Here is a 27,086-nt window from a genome sequence, read left to right on the forward strand (position 1 = left end):
GTCCAATGAGATTAAATTGTATCTACCCCAGCTCTTAGAACAGTGTTTGATACATAATAGACACTTAAGTTGTATTTATTGTTGTTATTATTGTAAATGGGTCCAGAAGAAAACCTCTCCCTCCTTCCATCTCTTAATGGAAGAGTGAAATGCTCTGTCTTCAAAACTTAGGATAGCCCAACTTCTTTCTTCTAAAATTTTAATTATTTTCACTAAGCAGCCTGAGTCAGTTCAAAATAGTTTGACTAACAGTAGCATACTTTCTCCTCGAAGGTGCAAAGCTACGGCCAGTGAGCCATGTTCTTGCTGGTGCATGTATGGAATAATGTTGTATATCTTTTGTTGGTGGCTGCTAATGAAATGGCCAGAAGCCAGCAGGTCTAGAGAGGAGAGGATAACAATCTATGTAACAAACCCCTGTATAACTGAAAATTATTTATCACTTTTTTTGCCTGAAATTTCTTGTCCCTTTCTTTCTGTCCCCTCCAAAAGTCATTCCTTCAATATTCTTTCTTTTGATAGTGATCACCATCTCCCCTTTCTTTTCTGAGTGTGCAGCCTTTCTCTTCCTTATTTATCTATCCAGCAGAATCCTATCCAAATTGATTCTTGTTTTTTTGTTTTTTTTACTCTTCTAATCTGTTTTACATATTATCCAGGGGAATTTCCAAGAAAAGCCATGGAAAACAGTGACACATGCCTGGTTAAGTTCAGGACTTAAGCACCTGACTTTTCTTGTCCCTCATTACTTTTCTTCATTTAGCTTTTTCAGATGCAGCCCTGGAACTACTCTCACATACTTTTCATCCACCTCTGCCTCAAACAAACTCTTTACCATCAGCTTGAAAATACTCAGTGAGTTCACCCTCTCCTGTCTCACCTCACTGATTTCCTACTAAAATGCATTTCGGCGCACTTTGCTTCTCTGATGCCAACCTATTCACCATACTTCAGTCTCATCTCTCTTGCTACTACTGATCTTTCTTGCCTGTGACCTCCCTCTGGCCTGGAACTCCTTCCCCCTTCATATAGGATAGACCACCACTCCTCCCCACCTTCAAAGCCTTTAAAAATCACACTTCCAAGAGGCCTTCCCCAACAAAAGTCCTCATTTCCCCTACTCCCTCTCCCTTCTGCATCCCCTATGCATTGGGTTCTGTACCCTTCAAGCACCTCAGGACATATGTATGTACCCATAATTTAATAGCTGTCTCCTCCTCTAGACTAAGCTCCCCGTAAGCAGGGAATGTGTCTACCAACTCTGTTTTATGCTCTCCCAAGCACTCAATAGATACCATCGACTGATTTATTGATTTTTCATTATACTGAGCATCCTGAAAGCTTCTTAAATCCATTTGGTGCTTTTTCTGCTATTCTTACAATCTTTTTCTCCACAATGGAAATGAACTCAGTTCTTTCTTCTTTTTGGATTTATTCCAGGATAGACTACTATAACTGATGTCATATATATTCAATGCCCACAGAGTGCTTGTTGCAAAAACACAGACCATGTCACTAGTAACAATACATCTCTTTTTTAAAAAAAGTATAACTCTCGCAGAATGAGGAAAGAGGTAAGGTGGCAATTGTCCTGCTTCTGGCTATAATCACCCTGGCCTTCTAATCAGAATAGAGGACAAAATGATTGCAACTGGGAATCACATGTTTAGTAGATTCCACAGATTCCGTTGTTTTGTAGAATCTCATCAGATTGTCACCTGCCACCTCCTGTTTTGTATTTTTTTTTGATATTTTCCACCAACAATTTTGATGAATTGGATTTCTGTGCTTATCTGTGTTCTAAGATTTTGTAAACTTTAAATATGTCCCCTCTTAGCTTATGTTATTCTGGAGTGCAGTCTTAATTTGTACCGTTTGACATGGAATAAGAGCTGCCTCATCCTTCCTAGCCATTGTAGATATCCATTTCTCTATCATCTCCAGCACTATTGGGATTTCCTTGAGATGCAGTGACCACAGCTGCACCTAGGGTATTCAGATGTGGCCATACCATAGTTTACCCCAAACCATATTTTTCTCTCTTTAACTCTATGAATGTTGTTTCCATTTTTACACTGCTCTTTTCTTTCTTCCATACCCTCCTTTCAATGGTTTTTAAGACTCCAGGGCCATTACCCTCTACACTGAATATGGCATTTCTTTCTTCTCACACTTCCATTGTTTTCTTCACACTTTCTTCTTGTATTAGGGACCTGTCCTTCATATTTCTTATTCAAATAACATTCACCTATTATGTGAATAAACTGCTTATTAAATTTCCAAGCCATGAGCTCTTGACTGCTGAAACAGTTGACCTTTCCTGTTGTATATAGTGAATAATTTCAATTCTGAATGCCTCTTTGTACAGTAAGCAAATGCTTTCTGTATGTAGTCCAATTTAAAGTTCATCCTTTTTTTCCTCATGCTAAATTTAGAAAATTATGTCATTTTATTGTTTAAGCTATTGAGGTTCTGAAATTACAATTGGGACAGGAGCCAACCTTGACAGTGTTTGCTCGTGCTTTGTTCTTAGGGTACTCTTTGGCTTTCAAGGGGCAATCCTCACCATGGATTTTTCACGGTTAATTTGTTCCCCAGAATTCTCCCAACATAGAAGACAAAGAACATAAGCAACATTGTACTGGTAAAGATTCTGGGTCCTGAATTTCAAAACTGAACTTGTCAACTGAAGGGGAAGTCTTCAGTTTTTAGAGAAAGCTTTCTAGTCTGGATCTCATCATCCCCTAATTTAGTCCCTCAGCTTGTTTGTTGTCTTTGGTTTAGGAGAATATCTTTAGTGGGTGTTAGTATAGCTTGCAGTTAATTTGCCTATCACAAGGCCAGTGGGGGTTGGATAAGTTAATGCGCAAAGCTATGGACTGGCAGCAGTAAGAATCCCAAGTTTTAATTCTCTGCCGCAATCGACCAGTGGTACAGTCTTTGAGGATTTTTTTTTTATGGTATTTGTTAAGCACTATGTGCCAGGCACTGTACTAAGCACTGGGGTAGGTACAAGCTAATCAGATTGGATATAGTCCATGTCCCTCTACCCCATTAGACTGTAAACTCCTTGAGGGCAGGAAACATGTGTTTACTTCTTTTATAATCTCCCAAGTGGTTTCTGCAGTCTTAGTCCTCAGGTAATCATTAAATACCAGGCCATTGCAATGCCCAGCTTCAAAGCCCTTCCGTTCTTCCATGAGGGCTTCCCTAATTAATCTCTAAATTCCCAAGTTTGTGGCCCTCCCCTCAACTTCATTTCCGTGCTACCTAACCACTTAGTTACTGGCCCCCTTGGACTTCTGAAGCTGTGGATTTATCTTTCCATTTTATTACATCCCCTTATCTATAAGTTCCCTGTGGGCAGGGTTGATCTAATCCTACTCTTTTGTATTGTACTCTAGTGCTCTGCACATAGTAAGCACTCAATAAATACTATTGAATGAATGAATAGGCTTAGTATAGTGCTCGGCATATGATAAGCGCTCAATAAATACTATTGATTGTGGCTTGCTTCTGTTGTAGTCTCTCAGGTACTCAGTACAGAGTTCTGTACAGAGATGCTCAGTAAATACTATTGATTAATTGAAAATATTATAATACTCAGAAATTAAAATTTAGTAGCAAATTCCAGGACATTAGGGAAAAGACAGATTCATTTGTCTCTAAACCTTAGTGATTCATTGTATTTTTATTGTGGTTTCAGCTAGCAATTATTTCTAATGTAATTTGTTTTGCAGTGAGGGCCGAGGAAAGTTGACGGTATTTTCAGTTAAAGCTATGTTAGCAACCATGTGTGGTGGAAAAATGTTGGACAAATTGCGATGTAAGTATTTTCCAATAATTATTTGAAAAATTTTATTTCTGCACTAGATCTTTGAGCAGCATGTAAATAAACTTCTTTAAAATTTGGAATGACACTTTCAGTTGCTGATATGCCCCAGGGCCATCCACAGAGCAGCTGACCTTGGATTTGTAATTTATGTCACCCGCTGCCCTAAAAGAAAGCTTCCCCGCACATAAGTTGGCCTTACCCTTTCCTTTCCTTGCATCATTGCTCTTTAGATTTGCTTTTTCAAAAATGGGTCTGAGATTGCCATTTATTTTGCTGCCCCATTCTTCATGTGGTTCCAAACACTAAAATCGTAATTTCAAAGTAATTCTTCAAATATTGTTCTGTGCAGTTCTAGGTGGAACCAGTGAGATGACAAATGATTTTCCTCCTGTTGGTAGAGCTCTTAGTTTTACGGGTGCTCCCTCTTCTTCCATCAGGCACTTGCAAACATTTACAGTGCTGGAGGCTCTCAACTCTAAATATAATAATGTTGGTATTTGTTAAGCGCTTTCTACATGCAGAGCACTGTTCTAAGCGCTGGGGCAGATACAGGGTAATCAGGTTGTCCTACGTGAGGCTCACCGTCTTAATCCCCATTTTACAGATGAGGTAACTGAGACACCAAGAAGTGAAGTGACTTGCCCGCAGTCACGCAGCTGACAAGTGGCAGAGCCAGGATTCAAACCCATGACCTCTGACTCCCAAGTCCCTGCTCTTTCCAGCGTGGCTCAGTGGAAAGAGCACGGGCTTTGGAGTCAGGGCTCATGAGTTCGAATCCCAGCTCTGCCACTTGTCAGCTGTGTGACTGTGGGCAAGTCACTTAACTTCTCTGGGCCTCAGTTCCCTCATCTGTAAAATGGGGATGAAGATTGTGAGCCTCACGTGGGACAACCTGATTCCCCTGTGTCTACCCCAGCGCTTAGAACAGTGCTCGGCACATAGTAAGCACTTAACAAATACCAACATTATTATATTTTCCACTGAGCCACGCTGCTTCCAGATTGAGGGTTATCTCTGCTCTTTCCTTTTTCCCTCTTCTCTCTGGCAACTTGCCCTTTAGATCATTAACCTCTGCAAAAGAGGACAGGCAGGGAAAATAAAAGGTGAAAATCTACAGTCAATGTTATTATCCTATTAGAAAGCTGAGTTGGGTGAGAAGACTAAAATTGGCCAAGATGAAGTGGATTTTTAATTGACTCACTTGTTTGTGCTCCCCTTGCCTTCCTTTCCCCCTATTATCATAAAATTTAGAGTCGTTGGAATGTGTATTATCAGAGCAGAAAAGATATTTTATTTTTAGAGAAGGATCCAGATTCTGTCTGGTCACTAACCTGAAAATAAATTATAAAATATCTGTGCCTCAATACAAATGAGCTGAGTCATATAGCAACCTCTCCATGGCACTTTTTCCACAGCACAGCCAAGTGATTTTTTTGAAAGGCGATTTAAAAGATCAGCTGTTCAGAACTGCTACTACTAACTACTGAAGTCTAGTTAAGAAACAAAGGAGCTTATACTAAACTAAGGGAATAGGGAAAACATAATTTGGATTTTTGGGTTTGCGTAATTCAGAAGTCCAGGTTTTCAGATGTAGGACTTTTGCAACTTTATGGGGGCTAGAAAGGAACTGGTTTTCACTTACTTTTCTGGGGTAGAGTTCGGCATGAAACAGTCACTGTTCAGTTTGATCTGACCTGAGTACTCTCTGGACTTAGCCCTGCCTTGGTGGTCATTTGAATGGAGAGGAATGAGTGGATCCTGGAAATGTTGTAGAGGAAGAACCACTATACCAAATATGGGGGTCGAATGAGAGGAGGGAGTCAAGGATAATGCCAAGGTTTTGGCTTGGGATATGGGGAGAATGGTAGTGTTGTCAATTGTTATGGGAGAGTTAAGTGAAAGAGAGGATCCCAAAAATACAGAGCCATTCAGATGAATACATATTAGAGTCATACATGGGCTGAGGTCAGTTGATGAACTGCCCCCTATCCAGTATTTCCAGGCTTTAGGACTAGGTCAATTCAGGACCTAAACCTATCCCAGTCAGGCTGTGGCAGATGCAGATCTTGCCCCTCAAATCTCCACATTTCATCATTATTTTCCTGGTCTGGATTGGGATGAGAGCCCTGTGGAGAAGGCTTCCAGCTCAATTAAAATGTCATCACTGACTCTTTCCTTTCATTTGTCTCCTCCACTTCCAAGTCCCATTGATTCTACTCATGGGCTGTGCTTTCCTTTCCATTTCTCAACCGAAGTCCTAGTTTATGTGTAATCTTCTTAAGGCTACATTACTCCAAAAGCCTCTTTTCCGGTCTTTGTTCTTCTCCAGTTTATCCTCAACACCACTACATAAAGTGATCTTTCTTTATTAAGCACTTTATAGAAGCCAACAATGACTTGTAGTCACTCACATAAAATCTTTAGGGCTGAACTAAAAAAAAAAAAGAAAATATTTTTGCAGTTGGAAAATAAATGGCTTCCAGAGTGGAAGAAGATGTTAGGCAACTTATATCTTACCTGGATGATACAGATACAGTACTTAGACATACTGACATACTGAAAGAGAGGGAAGCTGCAAGTGCCTTTCATGAGCGAAAAAGACAGAGGTCCTTCTTTTCCTTTGAGCTATGTGTTCCGCCCACTTGGTTTTCCCATTTCCGATGCAGAATTTGTCTAAACAAGACAACATAAGATTTATAGGGGAACATAATCCTCTAGGCCAGGGATAAAAAAATCCCTCGCACAGGTGCCAGAGGATGTTGACCAAGCAAGTCCAGCTGGCACATTAGCAGGCCTTTGGAATATTAATGACACTTGTGGATTAAGTAGCCACTTTGGCAACTCAGCTGATGGCTCCTGCCTGACCTGCCCTTGCTTCTCTAGGTGACATGGATACCCGGGAAGAATCTGAGATGAAAGCCTTGCCCTGGTGTCATAGTACCTTGGTTTCGGCAATAGCCACAGTGCGGACATTGCTTTTCTTTCTTTGAGGTGCATCCTACCAACTTCCTTTGGGCAACCCCACCCAGTAATTAATTTTTGGTAGCCGATCCCCGCTGTACATTAAGTGGTGTTAGTGGGATACTTCTGTGACTCCAAACCTGTTTGATTTTTTTATTCTACCCGTTGTTTTCTTATAGGTATGTTTTACCGGGATGTGCAACTTAATAGGAACTGTGCTTCTCATCTCCTAAAAGAACATACAGTTTCAAAATAATTACCTAATGCACTTCTTATGCACTTCTAAATTTCCATAGCAACTCTCTTAATAGGCTGTTCAATGTACCTTGCACTGAGAAGAGAAATGATTCGTCCAGTGTTGTAGAGTTTTAGGATTTGCCATCGAATTGTCTGTTTGTTTGCTTCCAGTTAATGCCTTTTTAAAAAATTAAAGTGTTAGTGGAAAAAAGGTGGGTAGACTGCGATGTGATTTTAAATTCATTAGGTAACCATAACGATCTAGGGCTCTGATCATTGGTGTCCGATATTTGCCTAGGGGCTTGAAACCTATCTAGGAACTGCAAATGAAGTAGGCATTTAAGCATTGCCTAGTTTTTCCCTGCCTTGGTGGGTCCACCTGTGACTCCTTAATGAATTCCAGTATTAGATGGTTTTGAAATTGGCTCAGGAATCTTGTCTTGTCTTACACCATCGATTCGTTTCATAAGGCAGTGTAAATTTATCATGTAATCTCTACTCGAGCAGTTATAATTTCTCCCATTTTAATGAATGCAATAATAATTGCTTGAGCATTTAAAATAATATACTGAGGTTTTGTACTGTTGTATTAGGAGTGTCTTTGTGAAGGTGCATGTGGTCAGGAAGCAGAAGTGAGATCCCATGAATTAAGTTTCCCATTGACTTCTAAAACCATAGACAAGGACCTTATCCTTTTTCTACCTAAGACAATAGAGTGGCTTCTACTAGCAGTTCTCAGATTGTGGATTGTAATCCTTCAGGATGGTAAATTTGTAATGTAGGATGGTGCCTTACAGATTATCTTTTCTCTACCCCAGTGCTTAGTACGGTACCTGGCATTTAGCAGGAACTTCACAAATACCACTCATTAGTATTGGTATTATTATTATTAATAATAACCACATTCTCCCCAGACCAAAAACTACTCCTTGGAAAGTCAGCCATCTTTATTTCCAGGCCCGTCTCATGTTCATGCAGTGCCCAGGAAACCATCTAACAAAGTAGTCAATGAAATTAAATGGTGCTTGACATCCTCTTGCTTTCCCTTCATCTTCAGATTGTATTGGGTGCTGTATAAATCCTACTTTGTAGGTAAGAGAGAATTGGTGAGAATTGACAAAATGCAAATGAAGATTTCTGTCAGTACAAAGTAATTTTCATTAGAGTCAGGCCATTTTGGTAATATGCTGCTTGATGGGGGAACATTGTAATGTAAGAGTGGAGAGCAAATTGACTCATTCTCCTCCAAAATGATCTTAGGTGTGGAGGGAACTCTTAGTCCCTATTTGTTTGACTTCTGTGACTCCCCTTATTAAAGAACAAAGAGGTGTCAGGACATCCCACATGACAAAGAAGGTGGAGGATGCAATTTAGCAAGGGAAGGTTAAAATTAATCTGATAAAATGGCTTAACTATACTTGGAAGCCAACAAGAAGATGATAGCTGTTAACCCAAAGAGGGAGAGAGACAGCTTGAGAAGCCTTAAGGTTAGTAGCCTGGAGGGGGGGAGGTGCGGAGGGGAAGGAAGATTGAATGCATAATTTTAAAAATAAGAATAAAAGACAAATGAATCCAAGAATTAGGTATCTCAAAAGGGCCAGGTGGGAATTCCATTTCTAGGATGAATGAACTCAAATTAAGTGAACACAAAACCTAAACCCAAATTTTTGGTTGTAGGGAATAATCTTGAACAGTTCCTTCGGCTTCAGCTACAGTAACTAACTTCAATCAGTGGCATTTATTTAGCACTGTTTACGGAGCACTATACTAACCAAGGGGAGAGAATTAGCAGAGTAGGTAGATACATCCCTGTCCTCAAGGATTTTAGAGTCTAGCTGATTGGAATGTACCCCAGATACTGAATCTGCAGGCTAAGCTGTTGTATTTGCCTCCTGTATTCAGTAGAGATGTACCAATTCATTCTCTTTTAAATGGATTATTTTGGGGGAAGTTTGCCTTGAAGTGAGAGGACTTCACTATTCAAGGGTATTTTCATATTCAACTCCTAAACGTCGTATTCCTTAAAGGTTCTAGAGACCAAGTTTGGGGAACATTAATATTTCCCCAATCTCACAAATATCCTCCACACTTCTCCTCAAACTTTTGTTTTCATATAGGTTTCCTATTCTTTTGCTCACTTTTCTGGGATGTTGGAAAGATAAAACCACTTTTTAAGGTGCTCCAGAGTGGGGATTAGGTGCTTCCTCGGCATGAAGGGGAAAAGATCTTGTTTTGTCTGCCTTCTAAATTCTTTTCTCAAAGCTGGTTTACTGTTTTGAGAGGAGAATTGTTAATAAGGAGATCTCCAATAATTGTGTCAAAACCTCCAGCATATGCAGGTGAATTTAGGTGCTTCTGGACACCTCTGTAGAAACTGAAAAGAAGAAGGTTGCTTGAACATAGCCTTTGGCATAGAGAATTAACTTAAGCCCAGTAAATCTTTAAACCTGTTCAAAAATGTTGTCTACAAAGCCCTTAGGAAATGGTTCGTGATGGTTTAAAATAGTATAAATGAAATTATATCTTATCTGTAATAGGAAATAATCATTGATTGATGATTGATTGATTGAGCTTGTCAGTTGGAATAGAAGCAGCTGGAGACTATGTATCAAGTATTCACAAGAATCCATGTTTCTTTTGAAGTTCTGACTCTCTGCATTTTGTCTTGTATTGATAGATATTTTCTCCCAAATGTCAGACTCCAATGGCTTAATGGTATTTACCAAATTTGACCAGTTTCTAAGGGAAGTTTTGAAGCTCCCAACAGCTGTGTTTGAAGGCCCTTCTTTTGGATACACAGAGCACTCGGTCCGCACATGTTTTCCACAACAGGTAAGAACTACCCTCCTCCAATTTTAGGACTTCATGGGACTTCAGAGGTTTTCTCATCCATCCTGTTGCCTTCAGGAAAGGCCCTGTGTTGGTGTAAAGCAGTGAGTCCACAGTGCTTACTGCCGGGCCACAGTGTTTTGGCAGCTTTTGAGGCATGGAAGCTATAGCTAGGGAATTTGCCAGCTTCAAAGATTTGAAATACAGACTGCTCCCACTGACTCCCAGTGTAAAGTTGAAAGGATGGGAAGTAACAGATTACAGCAGATTCAAACCTCAGGTAAATGGTGGTCTATCCAAGGGCCAAGAAGAAGCTCCAGATGACGTTTTTTGTGTGACATAGACCCGAGGACTAAAGGCAAGTCCCAGTTCTTTTCCCAGATTCTATCATGAATTGTCTAGCTACATTACTTTCTGTTGCCTCACCTCAGGAAGTACTGCTGATAAATTTTCAGGATGTCTTGATCCCATTGTGAGAGAACTGATGTGAAAGCATTTTGGTAAATCAAGGACACTCTGCAGGGTCATGGCATTATTACTTTCAGGCTGTAAACCCTGTGGATTTCTTTTAGGACAGGATTCTTTGGCATGAGCCTTAAAAATCTGTATTATCCACCAATAGCCTTAATTATCAAGAATTTCCCTATTGGGATCTATTTTAGGGAAATGTTCATGTTAATTAGAGTAGAATTGATAGCAGTATACCAATGAATGGATTCAGCCTCAGTGGGGTTTCTGGTTTATGGAAAAAGTAACATACCTTTGGAGGTTGGTACATTGGCAGATGGCCAAACTTTGGCTTGCTGGATCTTAGCCCCATAGTTTTTGCACAGCTTTAGGGTTCATACTCACTCTTTCCAATTCTGTGATGAATCTAAACAGGCTCACGTGGTTGCTTAATTCCCAACCACGGTGTTGTAGCCGAAGTGTAAAGTGAAAAGACGTTTTATGGCAGGACTGAGTGTACCTGTCGTAGGTTCGGAGCCTAAAATGAATTAAGCAATTCAATTCAATTGAATACATATTGGAAATATGACCAATATTACTAATCCTATAACATCTTAGGCTACTATGAACTCTTTTATATCAGATGCCATATTTCTAGAACAGTGGCAAGTTAGTTGGTGGAAAATTAGATGAATCAGCAAAGTTTTGTGGTTCTGAACATTTTTTCATTCATCAATAAATCCAAATGTGAAAAACCACAATGCCTTGTAAATTAAGTTGTGCCTTAGCAAAACATTGGGTTAATGGATATTATGCATTGGAAGAGCAGGGACTATTTATGATGGCAATACTGGAGACAGTCAGAAAAAGACAGTTATTATGTTTGCTTTTTCCAATTATCCGACTCCTTTCCCTTTAGTAGCAATTAATTAGGTTAATAAGACATGGCACCTTTTAAGGGGGTCTTTAAAAAAGATATTACAATTATTTTTCCCATTTTCTCCAATTTGATGACAGTGAGGGTGCACGTACCTCAGTCTCCTATATTGACCTAGACTAGGAACACAGATAGGGTTGTCAGGGTCATCTACCAACTCTGATGTTCTGTCCCAAGTGCTTAGTACAGTGTTCTGCATAGAATAAGTGATATATATGATTGATTGATTGCCTTGTTTTTCAGCCTTTCTTCCTCCTCACCTGTAGTTCTCTTTCCTTTATTTTCAGCCACCCAACAACTGGGAAGAATGAATTGTCTCTCCTTTTATGCTAATGGGCCTCATTGGCTCCCCACTCCAGGCTCACTCAATCAAATTGATCAGTGTACTAGTATTTATTGAGCACCTGTTGTGTGCAGACCACTCAACTGAGGGCTTGGGAGAAAACAATAGAAATCAATCACATGTTCCCTGTCTTTGGAGATATCTCTGCTTAGACTTTCCTGCTCCCTGCTGCTCAGGCCTCACTTTATTTTCATTCAAGCATCTGGTCTTCTCTGCCCGTCAGTCAGTCTATTCAGTCAGTGGCATTTTAAACTCCTTGTGGGCAGGGAATAGGTCTGCCAACTCTATTACAGTGTACTCTCCCAAGCCCTTGTAGAGTGCTCTGTACACAGTAAGCACTTGAGAGAGTACGCTACAACAGAGTTGATAGATACGTTCCCTGCCACAAGGAGCTGTTTAAAGTAACCCCCGACCCCTTCTCTGGCAATTCTGGCCTCATGTATTCCCAGCCCAGGTTTTCCTGCTCCTTTCTTGTTTCTCACCTAAAAGCTTCAAGAGCACCCCCACCAACCTGGCAAGGCTTTCAAATCTGCTTCTGGTTCCAGAGTCCTAGTTCCAGCAGTCATATTTTACAACCCTGTCAGCAGCACGTAACAGATCACCATGACTGAGCTTGTTTCTAAATTTTAGCTGAGGTTAGATGGTCTTCCAGCCTTTGGAAAGCTGGCTGAAATGAAAACTGTAGATGGGATGGGTAAGATCTGTTGTACAAGTCATTAAAAGTGGATCTTACTGTAATGTGCTTTTATGTAGCATTTTTATTCAAGACACTAAAGAGCAATGCCTAAAAGTTACATATGATGATGGATGAACCTCATTCAAGAAGCAATTCAGTTTTTCCTTCCCCTCCTGAGTTCTCTGAGCTCTTATGCTGTGTAGTAAAAGTGGGTGATAAACTCACTGATTTTTCCATATTTATTTGAGTCTTGAGCTGTAAAGGATTCACAGTACTGAAGTCCTGATATTTTATGATGTCTTAAGTACATTTTGTTTTTTGTTCTGTTTACAGAAAAAGATCATGCTGAATATGTTTTTAGACACACTGATGGCTGATCCACCTCCCCAGTGCCTTGTTTGGCTACCTCTCATGCACAGACTTGCTCATGTTGAAAATGGTGAGTAGGCCATTTTTGTATTGCATATGTACAAAAGGAGCAGGGAGAGGAGGAGAGGCAGAAGGAAGCAATTCTGAAATTGGTTCCTACATATGCACATATAAATCACTTTCAGTTCTTTTACTTTCTGCTCCTCTTTGTTTTCCTCTTTTTCTTTCTTTGCTTTCCTCTATAGCCCCTCTCCCCTTGCAGTTCATTAGGTAGTCGCATGGAATTCCTTTGTAAGTTTCAGAATGTTTATGCTATTGTAGGTGTGGTTTGTATTCTTCGGAAAATAATCATTAAGCCCTTTTAAGTATTTTATTCTTAATTAGAGTTGAAGTAGCACCAGGGATTTCAAGAGGGTAGAAAGTTTAGATGATTAAACCAGAATAAATTCCGCCTTGAGGAAGTCTGCCATGGAGTTTTTCACTGCTGTGGTTATTCATCCTGTCCTAACCTGCAGCCTCCTCTACTATTTCTGTCTCATCTTATGTTGTGCAAGACTGCCAGATGTGCCCAGGAAGTTGGTGATAATCTAGGTGGAACCAGTAAAGCTGATGCTTCAACCCCATCTTCACCCTTAGGAGGCTTAGAGTTTTGCTCAAAGAAAGAAAACTGTTGGGTGGTCTTAAGATTCCATCAGATTGGTCTAAAATCCAAGTTTTCATCAGGCAGGTATCACAGTAATCACTAATACAGTTCGAGTTAACCAATGCCAAAAATGGGATCATCTTTCCAAACCATTTGATGTATATATTATGTCAGTTTGGAAAGATGATCCAAGCTTTGGCATTGGTTAACAAAATAATAATATTAATAAAATAATATATTATGTATATCTTACCCTGAATTTATTTGAGCTAAACACCTCCTTTCTTCAAGTGCCTTGACAAGTAAGAGGGCATTTTTTTCTTAACGTCAACTTTGATTCTGCTCACTTTTTTTGGGACGTTGCTGATTAAATATATACATAGGGTTATTTGTCAGCAGCTAAGGATGAAAGGATGGCTTGAAATATGGGTGAAACATTTTATGAAGTAATTTGAAGAAAGGAATAAAAGACCCAAAGCAAGTTCCAAAATTTGAAATGATTTCAAATTGGAGATGATTTCATGTTCGCTGGAAGACAAGCAGTCATTTCTACTCTTTCCAGACCTTCTAATCCAACTGCTAGATTCACATATGTGGGCTATGGTTCACTCAGCATTAGTCTTCTAATTTTCCAAGCTGCTTTATGGATCAGTCAAGAGTATTTTTTGTTCAGTGCCTTCTGAGTGCTTAGAACTATACCTAGCACTTGCCAGAGAACAGAAGGAAGACATACTCCCCTGCTCTCACAAATTACAAGCTAATGGGGGAGATAAAAATAATTTTACAAGTAAGGGGAGTTACAGGAAAAATAACATTATTTACTGTGAGTAGAACGTGTGTGTGTCTTCTCAGGATCTCTCTCATGTCGTCAGCTTCCAGTGAAACAGGGAGTTATGGAGGATTGTTATCTTCAATTTACCAGTGGGGAAAGTGACAGTATGACTGAGAGAATCTCTCAACCTTTCTGAACTTTGCTTTCCCACTTGAAGTTCAGAGAGGTTGAATGATTCTCCACTGGAGATTGAGGGCTTTTGGACCTATTTCTAGTTGCATCATGGATTCACTAGGTTAGAATCATGCCTCTCTGGCTGAATCTGTAAAATCGCTCCTTGAACAATGCATTTTTTCTCTCTCCAAGTCTTCCATCCCGTGGAGTGTTCATATTGCCGATGCGAGAGCATGATGGGTTTCCGGTATCGATGCCAGCAGTGCCACAATTACCAGCTCTGCCAAAACTGCTTTTGGCGCGGCCATGCCAGTGGCCCTCACAGCAACCAACATCAGATGAAGGAGCATTCTTCTTGGGTAACGGATTTCTTTTTCAGGCCGTGCTCACCCAGTATGAGTCTTCCCCTATGAGTACAGTCAGCATCCTGCTGTCATGGAATTTCATTCACCCATTCCTTTCAGTCGCATTTATTGAGCGCTTACTACGTGCAGAGCACTGTTAAGCACTTACTGTGTGCCAGGCACCATACTAAGCTCTGAGATAGATACACGCTAATCAGGTTTGACGCAGCCCTGTCCCAAGTGGTGCTCACAGTCTTAATCCCCATGAGGAAACTGAGGCACAAGGAAGTTAAGTGACTTGCCCAAGGTCATGCAGCAGACAAGTGGTGGAGCCAGGATTAGAACCCGGGTGCTTTTGACTCCCCACCCTGTGCCCTATCCACCAGGCCTTGCTAGCTGGAGCTTGCAGACAGGCCCTTGATACTTGCTTAAAGGTTGTAAATCCTTCTTATAAGGTGGCATAGTCAAAGTGCCCACCCAAGCTGAAGGTTCTGAGCTTTGCTCTATTTGGTTTCTGTGTATTTGACATTATTTCAAAAGCTAGGTGCATGGGGCTGATCTGCCTATACTGATTCTGTTTCAGGTTTGCTTGTAGTAGGTACTCTGACAGGCTTTGTTAGGGGAGCTGTATTTGAAAAAGGAAAAAATGAATAGCTTTTGGATCTTTTTTAGAAATGTTTAGTATTTCATAGATTTTTTTTTTATCATTTGCCACAGTTCAATTCTGCTGCACACGCGAGAATATGCAGTTCTTTTCCCTCTCTTTGTATATGGGTCTTGGCCACTTTTTGATAATTCATTTCCTGCCCCATCGTACTAATTGGGTCGGCTAATGTGCTCCCCAATTCCATCTGCTGGGAATTAGAGGCAGAGAATAATCTACAGAGGAGGGTCTATTTGTGGTATGCTAGTGTCCCAGTTAGGTGGTCTTAAGAACATGGGGCAAGATTAATTTTTTTTCCCAACAGAATGGCATTTTAAGTTTATTTTAATGCAGAAAGAATTTTCTTCACACTATTTTTGTAACTCTTTGAAGCTTTAATTTTTGTTCTTGTGTTTTGAATTCAGTTTAATATATATGTGTATATATGTATACACGCACACAAACACATATTAAGCTTGAAATTTACGTGTTCATAAATCCCAGTATAGGGTTAGACACAGGTTAGATACATTTGTTCTTTTTAAAAAATGATATGCAAATTCTTTGATGGGGAAGTGATTACTCTTAAGAAACAAGGCTTTTTTGTGTCTGTTTCACAGCAAATGCTAGGGTTTATGGTACTGACTGTACCTGGCCCCTCATTTGCCTTGGTAACAGGACATCAATGTCCAAACTTCTTTCCAGAATGCAGTTGTGTAGAATGAAAATGGAACATAAAGTATTTGACCCAACCAGGGTGAAATGAGTCTCCAAAAGAGCATACTAACAGTGCCAACATTCTTTTTATTTTGAAATGATGTTCAACGGTACCATCACTCCAAACACCTAAGAGGACAGCTCTGGCTAAAGCATGGGAAGGCCCTTGGGCTCCGGGACCAGGTTCTCTGCCCAACTACCCCGGTGAAGATTCAGGGAAACATACCTGTTGGCTCACCTAGGTAATTGGGTATCTGTGGGGAGGGAAGAGTATTGGCAGTGGATTCTGTTTGTGCTGCCATCAGGAATTTTGGAGCCCTTCAAAATGGAAATACTAGAGACCCCCAACAAGTAGTACTAAAAGTATTTATAAAGTGCCGACTTTATGCAAAGTCACTGTACTAAGTGCTGGTAAAAATACAAAGGTATAAATTAGACACCCATCCTGGCCTACAAGGGATTTAAGGAAGGAGGGTTGGCAATGGATACGTTAAAAAAGGTAGAACAGCAAAAACAGCAAAACAACTTAAGACTAGGGTAAGAATAAGTGTCACGGACATGGCAGAACAGTGTGGCCAAAGGAGTAGCTCTATGCCCCTCACCTCCCCAGCAAGGATGTTCAGAGTCCAGTGGTCCCAAAACTTATTAAAAGTTGAGAAGGCATGGTGACCCCATGATGTCCCCTGGGCATCAGGGCTTGCACTTCAGTTTTGCGGGGAGTAGCAGGGCCTTGTCCTCTTTCGTGAATATTCGTGAAAGTAGTCTGACCTGCATTCTTCCCGTTGTTGCCACTTCCCATGGCAGCTAGCCAAGAGCACACCGGGTTTGCTCGATCACTTCTAGCAGTACTCATTCCTCAGACAGCACCTGTGATTCTTAGAAATAGGCAGGCCATCCTCACCAACAAGTTCCAGCTGAAGGTTTAGTTCCAGAGCTGTATTTGTGACTGAGTCAGCCATAAGCTGGTTTGAGGGAAGGTGGGGGCAATAAAGCTGTGGAGTGAAAAGCTTTTGGTGATGATGAACATGTCTAATAACTCCATTTTATTGTACTCTCCAAGTACTTATTAGAGTGCTCTGCCAATGATTGATGGAAGGAAGCTTATGTAAATATTAAGGGTATTCTAGTTTCAAGTTGGTGTCAGATTTTTTATTTAAATAGTTATACATACATCCCCTGCCTTGGACTCTTCCAAAAGTTTACCCCCAGGTGCTCAATAAATGCTGTTGACTGAATGAATAGCAGCATGCACCGCCAAAAATATTAGTAATGTCAGTGATCCCAGTTGAATTAATTTTGGTCTCCCCAGAAATTACTTTTTTTCCTATTTTAAAAAATAATTTTAGAAGAAAAACTCAGGGCATATGTATTCAGTAGGTTATATGGAATGTGGGTGCTGATGGTTTAAACTCAGTTCCCTGATCTGCAAATGTTGGAAAATTGCAGTGCTAAATACAAAATTTAGAGCCCTGTAGGTAGATATTTAGATTTCAGATTTAGGAAAGTTTCCAGTGACCTTAATTCTGCTGTGCTGCCTAGTCAGAGAGGTGGAATGGGCCACAGAGACCTATTCAGTGAAGTTGAATTTCAACTTTGCTTCAGAAAATGTTCAAACCAAAGATCAAGCAACCTAGTCATCTGCTGGGAGGAGAATTTACTTCATTATGATTTCATCTCTCTATTTTAGCTGATCTTTCTTTTTAAAATTGTGTCGGTGTTAGCTGGACTTTTGTTTGCCATTTTAAAATCTACATGTACAAATTGGAAACATTTTTATCTAAATGTATTTATAGGCATCTTTGAGAATAGATTTTGTGATTTACTCTGAGGAAGTCGTCATATTCAAAAGGAGAAAATCTATTATATTCCTGCTGTATCCCAGATGTGAATCTAGAGTGAAATATTTAGGGCTAATTCATTAGTGTTGCCAAAAAATTAAATAAATCTAAACTCTCTGGTAAAAGAAAATGCTCCTGTTCCCAGAAGTCATCAAGGATGTTTCACACTTCCATCTAAAAATGAAAGAATGGTTATGAGATGTGGAAGATTCAGTATTCACAGGCATTGGTAATTGAAAGCACATATAGAACTGGATTGGAAGCGATGCTTTCAATTTGATTCTAAGCTTGTATGCCATATGGTTAATTTATTTTAAAATTTCACCATTTCCTTAGGAGGCCACCGTTTGAATAGACTCTAAATATCATCCTGGGATGGGCAGATTAATGTTCAATTTAAAAAAATGGCTGGCTCCATAATGTCCTGTGTAACCTGTATAACCAAGTCAAAATTGCCGTAGCCCGAAGGGGAATTTTTAAATTGACTTGGTAGAACATTCTTGAATCAACTCGCATTTCTTCCCAGAAGATGGCAGTCTCCTCCAAAAAACAAGTCCACATAGCCTGCTCTGCACAGGATCTGGGAGCAGAAAATCATCCTTCCTTTTATTCCCCTTTCTAGAAAGAATTAGGTTCTTCCCTATTACAGCTTGACTTGTGAAATTCCACCATCTTGGTTCCTGCCAGAATCTTTCCTGTGCTAGCAGGAATGGAATTAAAAAAACTCTCAATCCCCTCCTTTGCTTTTCACAGACAGAAATGTTGGCCAGGCCTAAAGGCAAGCATGGATTTTGCAGTCTTAGTCATTCATTCCATTCTTTGCCTTGACAGAGCTCATCTAGACTCCAAATGATTTAGGAGAACATAAGACTATGAGAATAATATTCTCCCTGCAAATTTCCAAATCTTTCCAAGTAATCTCACTGCCAGTATTTCATTTATTTTGGTTCTCAATTTCTGGCTATACTGTCCTAATGGATGAATGATTTACATGGCACCAATAAAAAATATTTCTTGGCACTTTTCAGAAGTCTCTTTTAAGGATCATAGAGAATAAAAAAAAATTCTACTATTCCGATTTCATAGGTCAGCAAACATTAATCGGTAGCTATTTCAAAAATTCAAAATGAATAAGAAATGACCTGATCATTTGACCAGCAGGATAAGACAATGTGGTGGAAGGCTGGGTCGGGGGGAGGCCAAGAAGAAAACAGTGGCTGGGGAGAAAGTAAGGTGGAGGCAGGAATGGGGATAACCACAGAGGTGGTGAAACTGGTGCAAGTGGAATGAGTGACTGGAAATAACCGAATCATGGAAGTGGGGAAAGCCAATGAGAAAGCAGTCTGGATAGCCTGTCCACTACTGTGCAGAATTTCCCAGAGTGTTCTCTTGTCCTAAGCAAGGGGCGAGAAAATGATTAGTCAGAAACTACTATATGTAGGTAGGTCATATCTCTTCAGGAGCTTTGTTCTGGAAAGCTAAGTGGTATTCAACCGTATATGAAGTGTATTACTCGATACATTCCAGAGACACCTCCCATTGGAGATAGGACAGAAGCTGAACGAGCCTTAAGTCACCACCCATGTACATCTCTTTTGAGAGATGGGAATGAGCACTGCATTGTTTTCAGTCATGGAGACTGCTGTTTTCCCACCTGCTGATTTTCTCCTTGGACCCAGTATAAGCACGATCTAGGAGTGAATTTTAAAGTGGTCCTTCTAAGGAACTCCTCCTGAAGGAAAAGAGTATATGCGGGGGGAAAAAATTGTAGAAAATCCTGGGCGCTTGACTAGGGAGAAGAGTTTTGGATTCCTTTCTCATTTTAAAGTCTGCTAGGATGAGTCACTCTTAGTCTGGAGGTGCTCTGGCCTGAAAATGAATATACTTCATTTGGCCTAGGGCTGATGCAGAACTTTGTTAGAGAAGTACTGTGCTGGCATCTTTCCAGCATCTCTGAAGGATACAGTCACTGTACAAAGACTGGAGCATGACAGCACCTCTTCAGTTGAATATCAGTGTTGAACCTTCAGAGACTGTTGCTTCCAATGTACCCCATGGCCTACCCATGTCTTTCTATAAAGGAGGAAAGCAGTTCATCAGGTTTCTTTAAACCCCTGCTTCTTTAACTAGCATTCAGTTTTTAACCATCTTACCCCCTGCAAGTATAAAGTATAAACCATTCAGGGCTGTGAGAAGCAGTCAGTTCCAGATGTTTTAATCTTTGCTCTTCTTTCTCTGTTTTTTCCTCTGTTTTTGTTGTGCATTTTTCAGTTCAAAAGATAGTAAAGGTGTGACCCTCTGTAGGTGTGCTCTGACCATCTAATGAACAGCCCTTGCTTCAGTTAAGAACCACATTGAAGGACAAGAAGCAGGTGTGCAAGCTGTTTTCAGCTAAATATTAAATAGGAGACTCAGTTCCAGTTTTTATTTGTGCTTTCAGTTTTAAACTGCATAAACATGAGAAGGAACTCCCCCACCTTAGGATCACTGCAAGGAGGCCTGCAGAAATACTTGGCAGGTGCAATCATGAGTGGATATAGATAGAAATATCAAAGCAGAAGACTAAATGAAATGTATGTGCAGATTTATATCCTCCTAGATGATCCTTCTGATGGTGACAGCCTTTTCATGAAAGCAGGTGCATCTGAAAAGACTGAAATACAACTGGCAATCCATTTCATACTTGTGTTCTGCAGATAGTGCCTTCCCATTGTGATGCATTTGCCACTCAAAACACTTGTTCTTCAGTCTGCCTCTTGGTATTATAATATTCCCGAAGCTTCTGCTCAGAGCAGAGAAACCCCTCTCCTGATTATCACATGCCAGACTTGTCTGTCTGCTGTTGTGTTTTCCCTATAGTCTGCTTCTGTATTGTATCGTTTGAGATTAACTTTAGCGTGTCTTGAAAACATAGGTCAGCAGTTTATTGCTCACGAGTCAGATAGGACTTTTCTTTATGAGGCCCTTGAATAGGCACCCATTTTGTAGATGGATGTGACCCCCTGAGAGTAACAGCATTCTCCCTCACCACTTTCTGGGCAGGAACAATAATAATAATAATAATAATAATAATGGCCTTCGTTAAGCACTTATGTGTCGGGCACTGTTCTAAGCACTGGATTAGATAGAAGTTAATTAGGTCGGACACAGTTCCTGTCCTACATGGGGCTCACAATCTAAACAGGAGGGAGAAGGGGCATTGAATCCCCATTTTACAGTTGAGGAAACTAAGGCACAGAGAAGTTAAGTGACTTGCCCAAGGTCACATAGCAGTCAAGTGGAAGAACTGGGATTAGAATCCAGCCTCTCTGACTCCCAGGCCTGTGCTCTTTCCACTAGGCCAGGCTGCTCGAGTGGTTCGAAACAGAAAGAGACCTCAGGGAATCAAGATAGCCGCTCCACTCCTTGTCTTTTGCCAACAAGGAGCGACCCATTCTACCTGGGGTCAGTTCGGTTCCCACCATCTTCACCAGAGGGCAGGTCAAACGTCCCTGCCACCTTTGGATGGTGAAGTGGCTCCGAGGCAGGCCAGCCAAGCCAGGCAGGGAAGGAGAACACTCACTCCCGGAAGGGAAGTGGACATACTAGTGGGTCAGCATGCTGGGCAGGAAAAGAAAGCAAAAGCAGCCCTGGAGCTGAGTGCCACGCTCATTGTGGACACTAGAAGAAAAGATTCACCTCCTGTATGTTCCAGGAGCAGCTGCACAAGCACAGAAGGAGAAGTGAAATTCAACAAGAGCAGCTCAGTTTCTTACAACTCTGGCACACACCCGTCCCCTTTCCCAGATGATCCAGGGTTAAGTTGGTGTGTGTGCTCTCCCTCTCTCTCTTCTTTCTCCCTTCCCCCTCCCCCTTTCTCCTTCTCCCTCTTTTTTCTCTCATTCCTCCCCCAACTCTTCTTGTGCTTAAATTGTATGAGTTACTTTTTGCACACTACTCAGAGGTTTCATTTCATTTGATTCATCTGCATTAAGAGGTTTTAGAAACCTTGTGTTCTCTTCAGGAGCTGCTTGGGAGCTTGTTATCCAATTTTACCTCACCCCCAAAATTGAAGCATTATTTTGATGCTCAGTGACTGCTGCATTCCAAGACCTCATCGATGGTGATCCTGTATGGCCATTTGATATTAAGTAGAGTTTATCAGCACTGGTAATGAAACTACTTTAGAAATTAGCTGTGCTTTTTGGGGGAGGGCTAGGTATCACAGCCGCATGAAAAGTGGATGACTCTTAACTATCTCTTTGGGCCTCAACTTTGGTATAAAGCGAGGTAGTCTATTCTCACTAGACTCATTAGAATGAACACTTTGTTCATTCGTCTTCATTATTAGTATTGTGGAGTAGGACTCTGCCACCGAAGCTAATTTCAGTTACAAAATTCATCGGTTGCCAAAGAAAATCTTTGTTTTTCTGAAGATTTCCTAATCTCAGTGTTCCTCAAGCTTTTTTGTCAGTTCATAGCACTGTGTTGACAGTGAAAAATCACCTGCATGCCTTGTATACATGCCCTCTAGAACAGATTTCAGCTAAAAGGAGCTTCTCGTGACTTTCTTAAAGATGCCCAATCATATTCATAAGCTTGTTGAGTTGAAAGAGTATCCCATTAAATCAGAAGCAAAATTACAGCCCCAATTTGAGTCCCTTTTAACATCTTCTTACACTGCAACATTGAATAGTTCGAACAGTTCCTCCTGCTTTACTCCAGTTTTGAAAGGAAACAAACCAGAAAGTGAACCTTCAACACAATATAAAGTGCAAAAATAATGAAGAGGCAGCTGTGTAGTTTCTGTAGTGAGGAATGAAAATCCTTGCTCTGGTGGAATAGTCAGCAAGGCAAATTTATTTTTCTTGCTACCCACTACTATTGGTCTCCCATTCAGAAATCACATTGTTTCTTAATTAATGCAATACTGTCTATCTTGCCTCATAAAATCCAACCCCATACAAGAATATTATAGGATTTTCTATTGATTGCAAGGGGACTGTGTGTAGCATGCAGGTTTTTAATTACTAATTTGCTGACCAGTGCTTCAGATAACATGACTTGGAAGGCAAGTAATTTGTAAAATCTATTTTTTCCTTGCTACAGATTTCTAAAAATGGGACATATGAAGGAAAAGAAAAAGATTCAACATAGGCTACAATTGCTTTTCAAAGATAGTGCTGCTGACTCTTAGTTGCTATCTTTGTTTGCAGGTGTGGCAGAAAAACTTTTTGCTTGAGTAATGTTCTATTACGGTTTGTGAGAATATGAAGATAATTCCGTGCTGTAAGGCTCTGGTTGCCATTTACAGGGCCTTTCACTGCTTTGAGACTTCCCTTTATCTTCCAGAGGCTCTGCAAGAAGAGAACACCTCCTCTTCTGAATGCTGCTCTGTTTGTTGTTATAGTTTCCCAATAGCCCACTCCTTGATCACATTGTTTGAACTAGTTTTACTCTGTTTTCAAACATGTGTTCTGTCATCCTTTTTTGTATAGAGCCTCTTTTAGCAGCTATTCTATTCTCACTCATATCCCATCAAAGCTGAATGGAGAACACTTCCCCAGTGCTGGTAGTGGAAATAGAAGGAGTATTTATTGAAACCCCACTGTGCATAATTCATTATACTAAATGCTGGAGAGATGGATGCATTCCAAGATCTCTATGGCAAACCTGTGCAACTGTTTGATGTTGAATGTGGTTTGGAGGGGAACCTGGCTGAATCGTTCTAGAAGCTCCTGGTGGTAGGTCTTCCAGGACTTTCTCGTGTAAAGAAGATTGAATTCCACCACTGTGTTTTGGTTCAAAGTTTGGTATGGTAGCCCCACCCCGTCTGTCAATTTCTTAAAAGTCTATGCTGACCTTGATTTAGTTTACCTTTCTTTGTCTAACCTTGGATAGTTGGGGAGTCTGCTGCCACAATAGCAGACTCTAATGGCTATGTTAAATTCTGTTTTACTGTGAAAAATCTGTGTTTGTGGGGTTCCCTGGGTTTCTTCAGGTTTGCATTCAGTCCATATCAGTGGGCTGACTCTGCAGTTCAGTTATCTGTATATTTCGTGTTCATGTGTTTTGCCTCAAGACCACAGTTATTAGCTTTCAGCTATTCCTGGATTTCTCTCTCAAAGTCTTTTCATCATACTTAAAGCCTGTGGGGCTGGAACAGTTTCCTAGTGGATTAAGAATACTTCCTGACTAACTCCAAATTCCTTGTCACACCTTCAAATTTGGTAACAGAATAGGTTGGAAGGGACTCAGCCTACCACTAAGACTCTCTGTCTCTCTCTCTCTCTGATGGTTCTGAAGAAATGGTCATCCAGGGAACCTTCAGTTTTAACTCAACTGCCCATACCTTTGTAAAAAACTTTGCTCCATTATTGCCAGAGCCCCAGTCTGGTGGTGGTGTCAAATTCTTTTGTATCCATCAATCACTTGCTCATATTTAATGAGCATTTACTATGGGCAGAGCACTGTACTAAGCACTTAGAAGTGTACAACAGAGTTGCTAGCCACATTCCCTGCCCACAGAGAGGAGATGTTAATATAAATGAATAAATTACAGTATTTACAATGGGGTAGCCTGAAGACTTAGTATTCACAAGACTTCCAGTTGGCACTTACAGTCTCCCATTGACAGATGGATGAGCTGTTTTAAATTACAGACAAGCCACTTCATGCTTGGGTTTATATACTGTATAGGTGCAGGGGTTGCACCCTTTCTACAGCTTATCAAATCTCCCACTCTGCTTAGAGATTCAGTTAAGCCTTGGAAAGTTAGTTGAGCAGGACCATCCAAACAAGTAATAATCAACCGATTTGGCTCCCCCCAGATCTTCAGAAGAGTGTGCCATCTTTCTAGAGTTAGGATGACGAGGTGTAGGTTAGGGACAGAAGATTTTTCCTTTAAAACTGGCAGCAGCTCACAACCACCCAAATCTTGGCAGATCAGTCATGGCTTGCACTATGGAAACAATCCAGGAGGATCAATGCTTCAAACAAAGCATCAGGCTATTGTATTCATCTCAAAATCACCAATTCTCTGGCTCCTGGCTCGGCACCACTTTCTTCATTAATGGAGCAGTGTCCCTCACAATCTTGCAAGGGAAAAAAGTCCTCCTGTTTCAGCTGCCGCGGCTTACGATGCCATTTCAGAGCTGTATTCATCGATTCATTCCCTGTGTGGTACTGGCCATATTAGTGCAGCTCTACTCCCACTGTTCTCGTTGGGCTGGAGGGATATTAGGAACAGGGCTGACACCTGGTCAAACTGGCATTCAGAGCCCCATGTGGGGTGCATTTAGAGAGTGTAGCTACTTGTCCGGCCAGTGGTTCTGCTCCTCAGAGTGTTGTCTCCCTAGATGAATCTCAGGAAGCATTGGCTTTTGGGCTCAGCCCTGCCCTGGATTCATCCAGGGAGGGGAGCAGAAAGTAGAGCCGCTTTTATTCTCCAGCCCGGGGCCACAAAATCTTGGCTCATTTGGGGTTGCCAAAACTGCCTTTTGAGTGAGTGAAGGGATGCCGGCACAGTACTGATGAACCTTTAAAGTTGATGACCCCATGTATCCACCCACTTCATTTACCCTAGCTGGGAGGTCCTGAGAGGTCATGATAATCGGATCTAGAAGAATTTTGCTCACTCATATGTTAAGATGATAATTCCAGAGGAGCGGGATTGTTTGCCTTAGGGAGCTGAAGGTCTATCAATCAATGATATTCATTGAGCACTTATTGGGTACAGAGCTCTGTACTAAGCTCTCCTACTTCCTGGTTTGATGGGATTTTAATTCAGCTTAGAGTTCTGTGAAAGGGCCAGATCTTCAGGTGAAATAAACTATTTAATTGTTGTCGTGCCGGGTCTCGCCTGTGTGGAAGCATGCCCCAGAGAAAAAACTAAGGCACTTCCTGGGTCTTGACATTCAGTGTGGCTTCTATTTCTCTTCTTCTGCCATTTTCAGCTGCCTGTGATGTGGCTTAGAAAGAAGTATATGGGAAGCAGACCCAGCTGTAAAGATAGATAGGCATTTGTCAAAAGATGTCTTGCTAATATAATGATTAAAAATGCCAGTTTTTAAAAATGGAGCCCTGTCCTCCTGGCAGCAAGACGTCAGGGACATTTCCTGGAGCAGAGAAGTGGATGTCTTTACCCCAAACAGATCTTCAAATGGGTAATTTCCTCCAGTGGTCATCACTCAACCACCAGATTTTCTTATGCTTTAGATCTTTTTGAAACATGACAGGTGGCCCCCAGAGCCAAAGGGGGGAATGCACATCAGACTTCCATGTGTAGGGAAAGAAGATTGTGTCCGAATGTATTTCTTTTCCCCTGTTTCAGATTTTTTTTCAATGACCTGGCCATGTGAGTGGATGCAGAATTTCACCTCTTTTTGTTCTACTAATCCTAATACCAGTCTGACTTAAAAATCAGCATCTGGGTGCCAACCAACCTAGAGTGGAACCCTGACAAATTCTAGCAGTATTGAACATGAAAAAAGGAGCCCCACCAAAACTACCTGCCAGAAGGCTAAAATTAGGGTTTGGGTTAGGGTTGGGTCTAGGCTTTTAGTTTGGTAAGCAGTACTGTATTCTCATAGTTCAGAGATCTGCACAAAGATACTCAGTAAATACTTTTGATAATGATGCTAGTTTATGCTATTCAATATATGAGAATCAGGCTGCTGTTTATCTTCCAGTATTACCAAGACTCATTTTGGTTTTTATTTTATTTTTTTGATCCATATTTAAAGTTTCGTTTTGTTTTTCTTTGCTTTTTATGGTGTGCAAGTGCTTACTATATGTCAAACACTATTCTAAGTGTTGGGATAGGTGCAGGTCAATTAGGTCAGACACAGTCCCTGTATCCCGCATGGAGCTCACAGTCTGAGTGAGTCACCTTCAGGAGATTTACAGTCTACTGTGAAGGTTTTCCGAAGGTGTGTAATCATTTTGAAAGGGAATAAGCCTACAGTCAAATGGAATGGATTAAGCAGCCGAATCATTCCTCTTCAACTCTACGATGGGGTTGTGAAGTGGCGTGGCCTAGTGGAAGGAGAACCGGCCTGACTGTGAGCACGTTATGGGCAGGAATGTGTCTGTTGTTATGTTGTACTCTCACAAGCTCTTAGTTTAGTGCTCTGCATACTCTTAGTTTAGTGGTCTGCATACAGTAAAAGCTCAATAAATGCGATTGATTGATTGATTGGGAGCCAGGACCTGGGCTCTTATCCCAGCTCCGTTACTTGCCTGTGGTATGACCTTGGACAAGTCACTTAACTTCTCTCTGCCTTATTTGCCTCATCTGTAAAAATGGGTATTCAGTACCTCTTCTCCCTTCTATTTAGACTG

The 27,086-nt window shown here is 40.9% G+C and overlaps 1 protein-coding gene across 6 annotated transcripts in view; it reads left to right on the forward strand.

Annotated features, from left to right (window-relative positions):
- The window catches only part of DTNB (dystrobrevin beta), a 217,177-nt gene that overhangs the window by 55,528 nt on the left and 134,563 nt on the right, over positions 1–27,086 (forward strand). For all 6 annotated transcript variants that reach the window (XR_005660349.1, XR_005660347.1, XR_005660348.1 and 3 more), the window contains 4 exons: positions 3,741–3,826; positions 9,711–9,865; positions 12,599–12,704; positions 14,416–14,582. Coding sequence is in view for 2 of the 6 variants with exons in the window: in XM_039913078.1 (XP_039769012.1) it covers positions 3,741–3,826; positions 9,711–9,865; positions 12,599–12,704; positions 14,416–14,582 (514 nt within the window). In the remaining 4 variants the exon portion in view is untranslated. The remainder of the gene's footprint in view (positions 1–3,740; positions 3,827–9,710; positions 9,866–12,598; positions 12,705–14,415; positions 14,583–27,086) is intronic.

This window comes from Ornithorhynchus anatinus, chromosome 9, assembly GCF_004115215.2.
Source record: "Ornithorhynchus anatinus isolate Pmale09 chromosome 9, mOrnAna1.pri.v4, whole genome shotgun sequence".
Classification (NCBI taxonomy): Eukaryota; Metazoa; Chordata; class Mammalia; order Monotremata; family Ornithorhynchidae; genus Ornithorhynchus; species Ornithorhynchus anatinus.